The sequence below is a fragment of the Labeo rohita genome, chromosome 12 (assembly GCF_022985175.1).
Source record: "Labeo rohita strain BAU-BD-2019 chromosome 12, IGBB_LRoh.1.0, whole genome shotgun sequence".
Taxonomy (NCBI): domain Eukaryota; kingdom Metazoa; phylum Chordata; class Actinopteri; order Cypriniformes; family Cyprinidae; genus Labeo; species Labeo rohita.
The window spans coordinates 26,383,527-26,399,226 of record NC_066880.1 but is presented as its reverse complement, the minus strand read 5'-3'; the positions used below and the strand labels follow the sequence as shown (position 1 = coordinate 26,399,226).

At 35.6% G+C, this 15,700-nt stretch overlaps 1 protein-coding gene across 1 annotated transcript in view; it reads right to left on the bottom strand.

The window, feature by feature from the left end:
• Positions 1 to 2,500: 2,500 nt before the first annotated feature.
• The window catches only part of LOC127174177 (poly [ADP-ribose] polymerase tankyrase-2-like), a 33,732-nt gene continuing 20,532 nt past the window's right edge, over positions 2,501 to 15,700 (bottom strand). Inside the window, 7 exon segments of the mRNA XM_051124497.1 lie at positions 2,501 to 3,378; positions 5,989 to 6,145; positions 6,344 to 6,530; positions 7,174 to 7,279; positions 9,706 to 9,780; positions 10,063 to 10,160; positions 12,722 to 12,842. Of these exon segments, the coding sequence (XP_050980454.1) occupies positions 3,319 to 3,378; positions 5,989 to 6,145; positions 6,344 to 6,530; positions 7,174 to 7,279; positions 9,706 to 9,780; positions 10,063 to 10,160; positions 12,722 to 12,842 (804 nt within the window). The 3' untranslated portion in view covers positions 2,501 to 3,318.

The window sequence follows — 15,700 nt, the reverse complement described above, 5'->3', positions numbered from 1 at the left end:
GTACATGAATAAAACTTTTATCGATGTTATTGATTAACGTTACTTTAGCAACACGAACTTACTTCAAGCTGCCCTGAGGGACAAGCTGAGGTGGAAGATGATGCCGCTCCGTGTCTCTCCTGGGAGCTCATCTTTAGAAACTAAGAGACGACCGTAGGTGAAATACTAATAACATTAATACTTAATATAAACAAAGCACGAGGCATTGCACACCGCAATATGCGCGCCACTGACGTCACCGTCTGTGATTCCAGGTCAGAGAGCAACTGTCCATCAAAAGCTCATTAGCTAATCAGAGTAGATCGCTGTTAAGCCCGCCCCCACGAGAGGTTTGTGCCAAAACAGCAAACGAAAATTTGCGAAGCGTAAGCGAAAGCTGTGACAACGCATTCAGAATCCATGATTCGCGAAAACGATTCTTTGAAAATCATTAACAAAGAATGAAGCATATTTGAAGAGCATGTTAAATTCGTGCGACTGAGTTCATTTTTTCATTTTCATTGTGTTTTTCTTCTTTTGCAGTGGCATATTTTTGATCGTTTCTTGGAAAGTTACGTTCAGTTTTACAAAGTTACGTTCATTCTTATTGGCACAAAAATAATCCCATAGGATAAACGGCATAAGTGAAAAGGCTTCTCAAAATCCAAAATATTCTTAAAACAGGCGCTTTTGCATTTCGTTTTGAAACTCTTCCGCCATAGTCTTGTCTTTCTGACCTCTCTCTTCTTGTCGGTCAACTTTATGTGATAAATAAAATCTGATCTGCTGATCTGTGATGCGACTGTCGTTCGGCACACTGCATTGAGCAGCCGCGTTCAGTATTAATTATATTGTCTGTTCACTAACTAAACTAAAGGATTTTTATTACTATAAAAAAATTAAAATGACAGTGTGACTGACAGATGAAGCGGCTCATACCGCCATCTACCGCGTATTGTTTAATGAATATTAAGCGACCTAAACCACGTAGCACAGAAATTACGCTTTCGCTTCATTTTAAAACGAAACACGTGAGGAAACAATCCCTCACGAAAATTAATGCCATGATCAAATGAATTTAAGACTTTCTGCTCTGACTTAAGACCTTTTCAAGGCCTTAATTCACGGGAAAGCGATTTAAGACTTTTTAAGACTTTTTTAAGACCCGCGGAAACCCTGTGTAAGTGAAGCTGGATCATGAATGATTCGTGCAAAGGTTCCATTCACAAACAAATGTAATCTACTGCATCTTCAGCGGCTCAGATGTCGGGAGTAAATGACGACCACTATGTTCATTATTACATCCAGCAACACAACACCTCAATCGCTCAATCGGAGATATTCTTGTCTAACTTACATCCCTGCTCTGGCATTAAAACAAGGAAAGTTACTGGACCGTGACAGCTGGTCTAAGGTAAGAGCTCATGTCAATCAACTATCGTGGGAGCGGCCTCTGTCGGTGTGAGGCATCTAAGAACGGCTTGATTTGAAAAAGGGGATATTACTTTTACAAAAACCACGGATTTTTATCATTATAGGGCAGATCTGTACATACACTGCCAACACACATTAATGTTCAAACAACATGAAAAAGTGAACTTAGCATCCGATGACCCCTTTAACTTTAGTTTGTAAAAATATTGTGCCCTTTCCAACTTACTAAATCTAAACTGCTAAATCACACATTTTTTTCTCCGGGATTTAGACAGCATAAATGATCAGAACAGCGTATTAAACAGTACATTAACCGCGCAACCATACTGTTGTTTACATCCGAGTATCGCGATGGCCGCTCACCGGAAAAAGAAAGACATGAACATCTTGGATGACATGAAGGTGAGTAAATTATCAGGAAATGTCAATTCAGGAGTGAACTAATCATTTAATTCGCACTTCACCTGCAGTTTGGTTAACAGGAGCTCTTACCAATCATGACGCCGAATTTTGCCCGACAAACAAACCAACCAGACAGGTGAGTGAATTAACGTCGGTGTACTTGAACTTGAAAAATCGTGTATTGACGTCTGTCCTTGGTTGAAACAAGATATCTTTTGATTTTTTTATAGCTCATGTTTATTTCGTGTATAGCGTTAACTAGTAAAGAGAAAGAGATGATCGTTCACTTCGTCGTTGCAGTCAATTTCAAACGGTTGCTTCCGCTAAAATAATATCGCTTTCTCCAATGTAAAAGTCGTCTTGTCTTAAGAAGAGAACTACGTACCGATCAAATGCCGTTTATAAGCGAAAACACTTTTTAAAACAAAAATGTCAGTAAATTTTGATGTGGAGGAATATTATGGCTTACGGACTTTTGGCCTTGATGGATTTGTTTCTGACAAACATGCAGTTTTTTTTTTTGTTTGTTTTAATGTTACCTCTGATACCATCACAGTAGATTTGGCTTTTCAGAGTTTCAGCCAAAACACAATAGTGCCCCCTATTGGAAATTTGTTAGTATCACAAATGCTTACATTGAAATGCTGTAACAGCCTAACATTGTGTAATATTGACAGAAACAATACCAAAGATTGATAAAAAGCATCTCTTTAATTGTTCATAATGTTATCGACGCTGTTGTTTGTAGGACAAAGTAAACACATCTTAAACATGACATTACAAGAGGAAAACTTGACATGTTCATGCACAACAGAGTACAAGTGCTCCTGGACTACTGTGACAAAAAACAGCATGTTCATATCAAAACCCAGAAACTGTGGGTCAAGTCAAGCACCTAATTCACTGCAAAGTGAGAATGAAATAAATAAAGTTTGTCTTCTTGTTCAGCAGTGTAACACCAGTTTTGCATCATCAAGGCAGAGATAACAAATTCATACTTTTTTTGGAGGGCAACAACACAGACAAGAGGACACTGTAAGATAATTTGATACTTGGATTAAGTCTCATCCAGTCCTGCCTTTATCTTGAACACTAGATGCTTTTCAACTGGTCTGATGCTTCCAAATAACCTTTAAAAGACCCTGTATTCACACTGAAAAATGCAGCATAGTGGCAAACATTTACAACTCAGGCATAAAACTCTTATGATACAAACATCAATAAATCAATTAGTACAAAATATATACAATTGTCTTTGTAAAATAAATAAGGTAAACTTTGTGAGAGAAAAGAAAAGGACATGGAAGTTTTGTAACCAGTGTAAGTGACTGAACCGGTGAGGCTTGTTGCACCTGAAATTTGAACATGTTGCTGTAAATTAGACAAAAGCAGACAGCTGCAGGAAGAGAAAATAATTATACATTGTATAAATAAATGCATGCAATAAACAAGCAATTTCTCTCCTCTGAGATGGAAAGAGCCATGTGTTTCTGCTCCTGTGTGTTAATCTGAAGAAGTGTCTGGTTTGATGATCTGGTACGTGATCAAATATTCAGGATAAGCCTTGGGATGAAAATGACAAAAGCAGTGTTAGTTTCACTTGACCAAAAAAAAAAAAAAAAAAAAAAAATATATATATATATATACATATATATATATATATATATATATATATATATATATATATATATGTATTCATATTCAGCTTATTATTTTATATTCAGTTTATTCAGCTTTCTTCTTTTATTTAAATTTTCAAATTATATTTTACTATATTTTATTTTTTTTTTTATATATATATATATATATATATATATATATATATAGAAAACATCTTTATGAAAAATGACAAAAAGTTTCACTTGACATAAAACAAACAAACAAACAAACAAAAAATAAATATATATATAATTATTTATTCATCTTTCCTATATTTAAATTTTATTATATTTTATTCTTTGTATAATAAATATTTTAAATTGTATACTTTTAAATTGTAGTAATAATTTTTTACAATATGTAAATAAAATTAAATATATAAAATAAATTAATAAATGCAGCCTTGGTGAGCTTATTCTTTCAAAAACATAAAAATAAAATTCTACTGATTCCAAATTTCCGAATGTAAAATACTTAATATATGTAAAATCACATATATACTTTGAAACCATGTTATTTTAGTATCACTTAGACATTAATATAGTTTTTATTAATAGTTTGAATTAGTTTTATATATATATATATATATACAGGTCCTTTTCAAAAAATTAGCATATTGTGATAAAGTTCATTATTTTCCGTAATGTACTGATAAACATTAGACTTTCATATATTTTAGATTCATTACACACAACTGAAGTAGTTTCAAGCCTTTTATTGTTTTAATATTGATGATTTTGGCATACAGCTCATGAAAACCCAAAATTCCTATCTCAAAAAATTAGCATATTTCATCCGACCAATAAAAGAAAAGTGTTTTTAATACAAAAAAAGTCAACCTTCAAATAATTATGTTCAGTTATGCACTCAATACTTGGTCGGGAATCCTTTTGCAGAAATGACTGCTTCAATGCGGCGTGGCATGGAGGCAATCAGCCTGTGGCACTGCTGAGGTGTTATGGAGGCCCAGGATGCTTCGATAGCGGCCTTAAGCTCATCCAGAGTGTTGGGTCTTGCGTCTCTCAACTTTCTCTTCACAATATCCCACAGATTCTCTATGGGGTTCAGGTCAGGAGAGTTGGCAGGCCAATTGAGCACAGTAATACCATGGTCAGTAAACCATTTACCAGTGGTTTTGGCACTGTGAGCAGGTACCAGGTCGTGCTGAAAAATGAAATCTTCATCTCCATAAAGCTTTTCAGCAGACGGAAGCATGAAGTGCTCCAAAATCTCCTGATAGCTAGCTGCACTGACCGCAGCTGACATGGCACCCCAGACCATCACTGACTGTGGGTACTTGACACTGGACTTCAGGCATTTTGGCATTTCCCTCTCCCCAGTCTTCCTCCAGACTCTGGCACCTTGATTTCCGAATGACATGCAAAATTTGCTTTCATCCGAAAAAAAGTACTTTGGACCACTGAGCAACAGTCCAGTGCTGCTTCTCTGTAGCCCAGGTCAGGCGCTTCTGCCACTGTTTCTGGTTCAAAAGTGGCTTGACCTGGGGAATGCGGCACCTGTAGTCCATTTCCTGCACACGCCTGTACACGGTGGCTCTGGATGTTTCTACTCCAGACTCAGTCCACTGCTTCCGCAGGTCCCCCAAGGTCTGGAATCGGTCCTTCTCCACAATCTTCCTCAGGGTCCGGTCACCTCTTCTCGTTGTGCAGCGTTTTCTGCCACACTTTTTCCTTCCCACAGACTTCCCACTGAGGTGCCTTGATACAGCACTCTGGGAACAGCCTATTCGTTCAGAAATTTCTTTCTGTGTCTTACCCTCTTGCTTGAGGGTGTCAATGATGGCCTTCTGGACAGCAGTCAGGTCGGCAGTCTTACCCATGATTGCGGTTTTGAGTAATGAACCAGGCTGGGAGTTTTTAAAAGCCTCAGGAATCTTTTGCAGGTGTTTAGAGTTAATTAGTTGATTCAAATGATTAGGTTAATAGCTCGTTTAGAGAACCTTTTCATGATATGCTAATTTTTTGAGATAGGAATTTTGGGTTTTCATGAGCTGTATGCCAAAATCATCAATATTAAAACAATAAAAGGCTTGAAACTACTTCAGTTGTGTGTAATGAATCTAAAATATATGAAAGTCTAATGTTTATCAGTACATTACAGAAAATAATGAACTTTATCACAATATGCTAATTTTTTGAAAAGGACCTGTATATATTTCATGTTTTCATTTTGATTTTAGTTAAAGTTTTACTAATTTTGATGTGAGTTTTATCATTTTTATCATTAATTTTAAGTAAGTCTTTTTTTATTTCTGTTGTAGATTAAGTGATATTAGTAAATTTAATTAATTGAAAATGAGAAATGCTGCCTTGGCAACTAGCTGATATAAAATAAGTGTTGTTGTTGTTTTTTTTCCCCCATATTCAGTTTTCATGATCCAGTAAACTGCTAAATAATCTGGCCTACGCTTTTAATCTTGAAACTGAAACGGGTTGCAAATTCTACATCATATTGACTATATATAGAAAAATCTAAGCCTTGCTGCTGTAGTACCTGCTCTCCTCTGTAGATGACGTACTCAGCCAGAGCGAGACCGTTGACACTGGGCCGGCCAGTGACTGAGTGGTGTCCTGGTGGCGAGTGGGCCATCTTCATTGCGCTGAATTGCAAGAAAGACTTTCCCAAAGTCACACGGCAGAACAAAAGATGCCTGGAAGAAGTAGACGGAGCGAAGAAACGTGAGCATGAGCACTTTAGAAAGGAAATAGGAAATCAATTTCCCTTCAAGGTTTTGGAAAATAACTCCACAAGGCGACACTCTGCTGACAAAACACATTGTGCTGGGAAACGTGAAGCCACTTAAATGAGAGGCCTGGCCTCGGTACGCTGTAACGGGATCTCATCTCACCTCTGACACGTGTAGCATGACCTGTCCTTGTGAAGAGGGCACCCTGTTCCTCCTCCTATTCCATAAACGTACTGGTTGCTTTTGGAAGAGTTTTCCGCAAAGTAGATCCCGGCCCCGAACATTCCTCCTATGTACGCATGCCTCTCGTCGAAGCCCTTGTGAATGATGGCGTTTACGAACGGTGATCCTGGGGAAGCAGAATCAGAGCATTTCCTTTATTTCCAAGTAATGAATATACTAATAATCGATTAATCTATTGATTATTTCTTTGAGTAAGTGGACAGAAAATATGATGATTATAACATAATACATTTAATAAAAAGAAAGATTGATTTTAATGTATTATTGACCATTTTCATATTCCATATCCAGCCTAAAACAATGTCCAGTTTGAAGCCAATGAAACAAAAATTGATTCTATGTAGGCAAATGTATTATTTTTGGAATCTATGTGCGAAAAAGGTGTACAAATTGAAAGTGATTGTTACCATTTGAAAGTAGAGGTTAAACACTAGATTGAAAATGTATGCTTCATTGCTTAATATGACATATTGTCATGTTTAGGATAACTTGGGTCATGCAGTTTTCTTGAAGCAGCTCTTTCTGCACCTTCTACTGTTGTCCAGATGCATTTTGTCCACATAAATGAGTTATTTATTATTGTAAAGTGACGTGACTGGCGGATGTTTTCCTTGCAAATTGGGAAAACGTGATAAATCGATTACCAAATGACAAATTTCATTATTGATTTTATCTACTAGCTTTTGCAGCCCTAATCAAAATAGCAGAGATTGAATGAGTGGTTTAAAGCCAGGCCTGGGTTCACACACCGTGGAAGAGCATGCGTTCATTGAAATGGTTGTGGTTCTCCTCAGAAACCTCCTTTCTGCGATGGGTGTATCTCTCCCACAGCTTCTTGTTGCACACCTTCTGGATCTGATCAAAAAGAAAAGATTTTTTCCACTTTTAAATTTCTTAACATTAGTTAATAAGATAGCTCACTCAAAAATGAACATTACCCCATGATTTACTCACCCTCAAGCCATCCTAGGTGTATATGACTTTCTTCTTTCAGAAGCAGTGAATGGCTATTGAGATTTAGAAGTCCAATAAAGTACATCCATCCATCATAAAAAGTACTCCACATGGCTCTGTGAGGTTAATAAAGGCCTCCTAAAGCGAATCGATGCATTTTTGTAAGAAAAATATCCATATTTAAATCTTTATAAACCATTATCTCTAGCTTCTGCTAACTGTTGTACACATGTTCACGAGAGAGTGTCGTTCCAGCGGATGACGTAGCATAAGCTCCGGTGAGAATATGGTAGTCTCGTGAAAATCAAGTTTTGTTTACAGCCAAGGAAAACCAGTCTCCTCTTGGCTTTTACTGTATCAAAATTCTCTGACATTTTTTCTTTGCAAACCCTCATTTTGTACTTCTAATATGTGACCGGTGTTTTGTTTTGCTCTTTTTACAGTGCTTCCGTGTTCGTCACTTCTGGCCAATGCTTACGCTACGCCTACATCCTACGTCATCAGCCAGAACGGCACTCATTTACATCCACACAACAGTTAGTGGAAGCTAAAGATTACGGTTTAGAAAGTTTTAAAGATGCATTTCTTGCAAAAATGCTTTTATTCGCTTCAGAAGGCCTTTATTAACCCCCCTGCAACCATGTGGAGTACTTTTATGATGGATGGATGTACTTTATTGGACTTCAAAATCTCAGCAGCCATTCACTGCCATTATAAAACTAGCAAGAGCTAGGACATTGTTTTTTAATATAACTCTTGACTGTATTCATCTGAAAGAAGAAAGTCACATACATCTTGGATGGCTTGAGGGTGAGTAAATCATGGGGTAATTTTCATTTTTGGGTGAACTATTTTCCGGTTCATTACAGTTAGGGTATGTTGAAAAACTTTTGACATACCCTAACTGTCTTGAACCAGAATACACAGAGTTCAGGCACAGTAAAACAAGACGAGATTAAAGAGTATGAGATCAAAAAGTATTTAAATTGTATTTTTTTAATGAAAATAACCGATTGTTTCGCTAGATAAGACCCTTCTTCCTCGGCTGGGATCGTTTACAACTGGTTTTGGGATCGTTTGAAGCTGCATTTAAACTGCATGTTGGAAGTTCAAACTCGGGGCACCATATCAGTCCATTATATGGAGAAAAATCCTGAAATGTTTTCCTCAAAAAACACAATTTCTTTACAACTGAAGAAAGAAAGACATGAACATCTTGAATGACAAGGGGGTGAGTACATTATCTGTAAATTGTTGTTCTGGAAGTGGACTTCTCCTTTAATTTATAAATATACCACTGTTCATTGTTAATTTGTGTTCATTAACAATATGAAATAATGGTAATTTATAAAACTAGTTGTAAATGTAGAAATGTACATTATTCTAAAGTAATTAATGCTGTAAAAGTAAGTACTGTTAGTCTATGATGTCTAATGCATTAACTAATAATAAAAATATTACAAAATGTTTCTAAGATTTCCTTATGCAAGCCTCAATATGTGGTCACATTTACTGTTGTCCTATGAATTTTCACAAGCAAAATCCAGGTTTGAAAGTAATTTCTGTGTAACTGGTGCATCGTGCATCGCTACACTATTGACAACATAAAATGGACCTTTTTCATCGACAAAGTTTCACCAATATGACTGCATGTTTTCTCTCTGAACTGTATTAAGATGAATGTATCTTCAAAGAACCATAAAATGCCCTTTGTTACACTAGTTTTTGGTGTGGAACCAAAACTCTTTGATGTCAGCATTCATTTCAGTTGGATATAAAGGTATTGGCTTTGACTGAAAGTTTCCAAAAGTGAACTGCTAGTAATGGCATTCAACCAAATTATTGAAAAAAAAAAAAAAAAAAAAACAGTATTTGCTCACAAATTAAATCTAGTTTTACTAAAAAAAAAAAAAAAAAAAGAACAAAAGACAACATTTTACAAGAGTGCATGACTAAAAAATCATTTTCTCTACAAATATTACATTTACTTGTATGCATTTAACAGCTTTCATTAAAAAAAAAATATTGGATTTATTTAATGTACACATTTTTCATTAGTTCATGAATTCCCTGAGAATGGAACCCATGACCTTGGCGATGCAAGTGAGATGCTCTACTTTGAGCTACAGGAATATCAATAATTTGTTTGTAATTTATTTTTTCCAGCTTAGGAAAAACAATTCAATCTTTTGGAAACTCTGGAAGTAATGCAGCGTGAAAAGAGATATGTTGGGACGGGGGGAGCAGTGTGGAAACAAAGCTATTACTATGTAAAAATAGCCTAAAAGGAAAAAGAAAACATGAAGTGAGGCATTCAGATCTCTTACCTTCACAATGTTGTATCTGTTGAAAACCCCACCCGCATGACCGCCATCCCTGTGTTCCCTAATCGTACTTTGCATCTGTTCAGAGACACGAAACAGAAGACACAAGAGAAGCCTAGTAAACAAAGTATGTCCTTGGTGTTTTAGTAATTAGCTACTTGGTACTAGTCTGCATGACTTCGTAAGCCACTTGAACACGTACATCCATTACTGGATTCTCCTGATACACTTACGGATAACAAGATTGTGATTATTTTTAGAAAAAAGTCTCTGGGGACTCGCACAAGAAAACGCACAAGGAGAAATGATAATCATATGAAAAAAAATGAGCAAAACATTTCATAAAATGTGAAACTTTACCTCCTCCTCAACCGACTGAAACTCCTTGTCGTCTGGAGACAGATCTATCAGTATTGTACCACTGTTGGTCGTGTTCAGGGTCAAGTAAGGGTTTAAACCTGTGATGGGGATGTAAATATTTAAGTGCAAATTAATCTTCAAAACAAAAGCTTCAGATTGATCCTTGAAGAGGACATATGAGAAATCATAAACAAGAATAAAAGAAAAAAAGTTATTTTGTTGTTTAAAACCTTTTTAACATTGTTTAATATTAAAAGTTATAGAAGCCCGTTTCAGACACAATTCTGACTTTTTTTTTCTCAGAATTACCATATAAACTTGCAGTTGAGAATTTTTTTCTCAGAACTGTGAGATACAAACTCGCAATTGCAAGATTTAATCTTGCAATTCTGAGAAATAAAATCACAATTTTGGAATGATATAATATAAACTTAGTTCTGACTTTTTTCCTCAGAATTGCAATTGTGAGAAAAAAGTCCAAATTGCGAGAGACTTTTTTTTTCTCAGAATTGTGTGATATAAACTGAGTTCAGAGAAATAAAGTCAAAATCAAATTGCAAGATATAAAACTCGCAATTCTGACTTCTTTTCTCAGAATTATGATATGAACTCTCAGTTCTGAAATTTTTCTCAGAATTGTAAGATGTAAATTCACAATTGTGAGAAAAAAAGATTTAAACTTGCAATTCTGAGAAATTACGTCAGCGTTTTGGAATTATATAATATAAACTCGCAGTTCTGACTTTTTTTTCGGAGAAATAAAGTCAAAATTGATAGATATAAGCTCTGACTTTATAACAAGATTCTTCAATAATTCTGAGCGATAGTCAATATTAACTTTTTTCCTCAGAATTATGATATAAACTCTGACTTTATGACATGCAGTTTTGAGTTAGAAAGTCAATTGTGGGATGTAAACTTGCAATTGTAAGAAAATTGTCTTTTTTTCCCTCAGAACAGGACTTTATGAATTGCAATTGCGAGTATATCTCATAATTCTGAGAAAAGAAGTCAGAATTACAAGAAAAAAAAAGTCAGAATTATGAGATATAAATGCAATTGCACAGAAAAAAAGTTTAAATATCGCAATTCTGACATTATAACTTGTAATTGTGTTTAAATCTTGCAATTCTGAGAAAAATAGTCAGAATTATGAGATATATCCCCGGTTTTTCAGACAAGGCTTAAGCCTAGTCCTAGACTAAAATGTAAGTCTGAGCAGTTTCAACTGAAAGAAACTTGCATTGACTGATCTTAAAATATATCAGTGCCTTTGTTTTGTCTCAAGATGCACACCAGTAATGTTTTTTCTAAGGTACGTTTATAAAAATGACTTAAATGTCCTAATTGAACTATGGCCTAATCCTGGCTTAGTCTAAGCCCTGACTGTGAAACCAGGCCTAAAACTCGCAATTCTGAAAAAATAAATCAGAATTGTGAGATATAAACTCAATTCTGAGAAATAAAGTCAAAATTGCAAGATATAAACTTCTGACTTTTTTCAGAATTGAGAGATATAAACTTGCAATTGTGAAAAAAGTCAAAAAAAAAAAGAGAGAAATTCGCAATCCTGACTTTTTTTCTCAGAACTGTGATATAAACTCAGTTCTAAGAATTAAAGTCTAGATCAAATTGCAAGATATACGCTTGCAATTCTGACCTTTTTCTCAGAATTACGATATAAACTCTCAGTTCTGAATTTTCTCTCAGAATTGTGAGATATAAATTTGCAATTGCAAGAAAAAAGTTAGAATTACGAAATTTAAACTCACAATTCTGAGAAATAAGGTCAAAATTGCGAGATATAAACTTGCAGTTCAAATTTTTTTTCTCAGTTGAGATATAAACAGTCATAATTGTGAGATATAAACTCGCAATTGTGAGGAAAAAGTCAGAATTGCAAAAGATAAATTTGCAATTCTGACTTTTTTCTCAAAATTGTGATATAAACTCTGAGAAGAGTCAAAAAAATCAAATTGCAAGATATAAACTCACACTTTATAACAAGCAATTATGATAAAAGTCACAATTGTGAGATATAAACTCACAGTTCTGAGAAATAAAGTCAAAATCAAATTGCAAGATACAAACTCTTAATTCTGAGAAATAGTCAAAATTGCGAGATATAAACTCTTAATTGTAAGACAATTGTCTCTTTTTTCTCCCCCTCAAAATTGGACTTTATAATTTGCAATTGCAAGTTAATGTCCTGCAATTCTGAGAAAAAAGTCAGAAATGTGAGATATAAACTTGCGATTGTGAGGAAAAAAAGATTATAACTTGCAATTTTGACTTTATAACTTGTAATTGCGTGTTTGTATCTCACAATTCTGAGGAACTGTGAGTTTATATCACGCAGTTCTGAGAAAAAAAGTCAGAATTGTGAGAAAAGTCAGAATTGTGAAATAAGAAGGTGCAATTACCTTTTTACATTTTTTTAATTAGTAGCAGAAACAGGATTCAATACTAAGTAGACCTTGGGATAAATAAATAACTTTAAGAAATGTATAATATGACCTCCTTAATAAAAGCAGCTTGTCTTGAGAAGAACATCTAACGTTATGCAGAAGTCTTAGAGGAAACAAGATCAAAGTGATCTTTAAACCCTGTCTCTAATTAAGGATTCTCTCAAATGGAGGAAAGGAGAAGCAGCTCTTACTCTGAGGTCCACTAATAAGTCTTTCCACTCCTTTGATGATCTTGTGTCTGTGACCGTAAGCGTTGATGCCGATTTCCTTCAGCTCTTTGTGGCCCATTTCCACCAGGACGTCCAGGGTTATCTAATGACACAGACTCATATTAATCGCACCTCTAGGCATGTGACTAATGTATTACTTCCACAGATCAGTGGTTACTCTACAGTGTGTTCCTCCAGCACATCTAAACATTTCAGTCATGCTAAACATCATCCTGGTGGTAAAACATGCATGCATATTTGGTTGAAATTAAATAAAGATCAGCAGATTACAATATTTATGTCTAAGCTGCTACAGGTTGTACAGGAAAGTCTGATTCATTCTAGTAAATCAGTTCATGCTAAATGGTTCTCTCTAACATATGTGGAATTGTCTGCTTCCTTTTAGTGAATTGGTTCATTACAAATGGTTCTTGCATGTTTCACTGGAAAGTCTGATTCATCCTAGTGAATTGGTTTATCCTAAATGGTTCTCTCACATATAGTATATGGTGTTGGAAAGTCTGCAAAATCATACAAAATGCATGTTATTTATTTTTTAGTACTGATGTGAATAAGATATTTCACATAAAAGATGTTTACATATTGTCCACAAGAGAAAATAATAGCTGAATTTATAAAAAATGACCCTGTTCAAAAGTTTACATACACTTAATTCTTAATACTGTGTTGTTATCTGAATGATCCACAGCTGTTTTTTTTTGTTTAGTGATAGTTGTTCATGAGTCCCTTGTTTGTCCAGAACAGTTAAACTGCTCACTTTTCTTCAGAAAAATCCTTCAGGTCCCACAAATACTTTAGTTTTTCAGCATTTTTGTGTATTTGAACCCCTGTGTAATTTTGAGATCCATCTTTTTTCACTGAGGACAACTGAGGGACTCATATGCAACTATTACAGAAGGTTTAAACGCTCACTGATGCTCCAGAAGGAAAAATTATGCATTAAGAGCCAGGGGTGTAAATTTTGAACAAATAAAGATGTGTACACTTTTCTTATTTTGCGTAAATATCATATTTTTGTCATTTAGTGCTGCCCTTCAGAAGCTACAGAAGACACTTACATTTCCCAGAAGACAAAATAAGTTCAATTTGACCTCATCATGAAAATTCAAATTTCTCTGCATTTTGTCTGTTTTAGAGACATGACATTACAGTTTTATTTATCAAGCAGTTCATTCTATTTCATTTTATTCTGAAATGTGGTCTTGTACACTGAAATACAAATTTGAATGTAATGTGCGAATAAGTGAAAACAATTACCAAAATTGCAAATAAAATCAGTTGCGCCTTTGCAGCAGTACAGACAGAATATAGACTTCCTCTGATGAACTACCAGTTTGCGGTTAAGCAGTTGATTATGAGTACCAGTAGATTTGTTCAGATGGCTAACAGAATCAGCTCTGGCTTTCCTGCTAAAGCATCACTTGGAGAAATGTCCAGTTTTGACCTAAACACAGGTGTTCAGATTGAGATGAAACTGGCTGTTAAGAGAAAAAGGGAGACTTCTGATGGATCAGAGAACAGAGAACGAAAAATGAGTCGATCAGACCATCGCTCTGCATCTGATTGTTCAAAGGATTCCCTTATATCAGGCTTTTCTTCTCCAGCAATACTCAGAGATCCAGACCTAAGCTCAGGCAGTCAGGCTGAGATGAGACTGGGTAACAAAAGAAAAAATGAGAGATCAGATAGCGCAGAGTGGAAAAGGAGAAGATCAGACCTCCAGTCTGATTCTTCAATTGATTCCCTCACCTCTGCATTTTCTTGCATGTATAGTAGTACCCCACCAGCAGCATGTGGGGAGACACCCATGAAAGAGTCCAGCAAAGCAAAACAGTTTGGACTTTCTCACCTCAACAATAGTGAGGTTAAACCTGTGCCTGGGAAAGACAAAGAACAGTCTGGACTGTCACACCTCAACAACAGTGAGGTCACATCTGGAGTATCAGCTGTGAAAAGCTCCAGAAATTACAAAGAACAGCCTGAACTGTCTCACCCCAACAATTCTGATGTCCGACCTGGACGATCACTAATGAAGAGGCACATCATAGATGATAAACAGCCTGGAACATCTCACCCGGTTAAGCTGGATCAGGGTGTTAAAAGAAAAAGGGAGAATTATGGAAGGGCGGTGAGCAGCGAACGGAAAAAGACCAAGTTAGACCCTGACTCCTATCCTCCTGGATCACACGGAGACGCATCCAGTGCGGGCCCAAGTGTGGGCAGTCAGACTGAGAAACAGGGTGGCAAAAGAAAAGGAAAGACTTCTTGCAGAAGAAGCAGATCAGAGCACCGGTTTGAAACTTTAATTGATTCCCTCAGCTCTGAGTTTGCTCACATGTATATTAGTTCCCCACTTTTAGCATGTGTAAAGATGCTAAGATAAAAGGAATCAGGCAAGTGATGACTATGGAGTCCCTAAGGGGACATGCTGATGGTAAAAATGTATTTATTGTATTTAAAATTGTATTTTAGTGCACAAGAAATTAAAACGTAAAAAAAAAAATGGTATGTTGCTTGTTGAATATCATGTCTCTAGAACAGACAAGACAAAAAAATATATTACAAGGTAAAATAAACAAAATGAAAAATCTGAATTGTTGATACAGGTTTTTAGTATTGCTGATAATCAAATGTACTTGACTGTTATTCAGTCAAAAGCAGGGAGTGATTTTCTCCTTTACTCTGTTGTTTGATTGAGTTTAATGACACAGACAGCAGCAGGTTTATTAGGGCGCTGTTACCTGCAAACTCACAGGAGGTCAAAAAGGTGACATGGTTCAGAATATAAACCTTGTAAGGGGGTCAGGGGGCATTCCCTCCATAAGAACATTTTTGAAAATTTAACATGTAAATCAAGCGTTCTGGTGCACTCTGACAACAAAATAAAGGGAAAAGACAGTATTTGCTTCAAGTAAAAAAAGCACATTTACACCACAAACA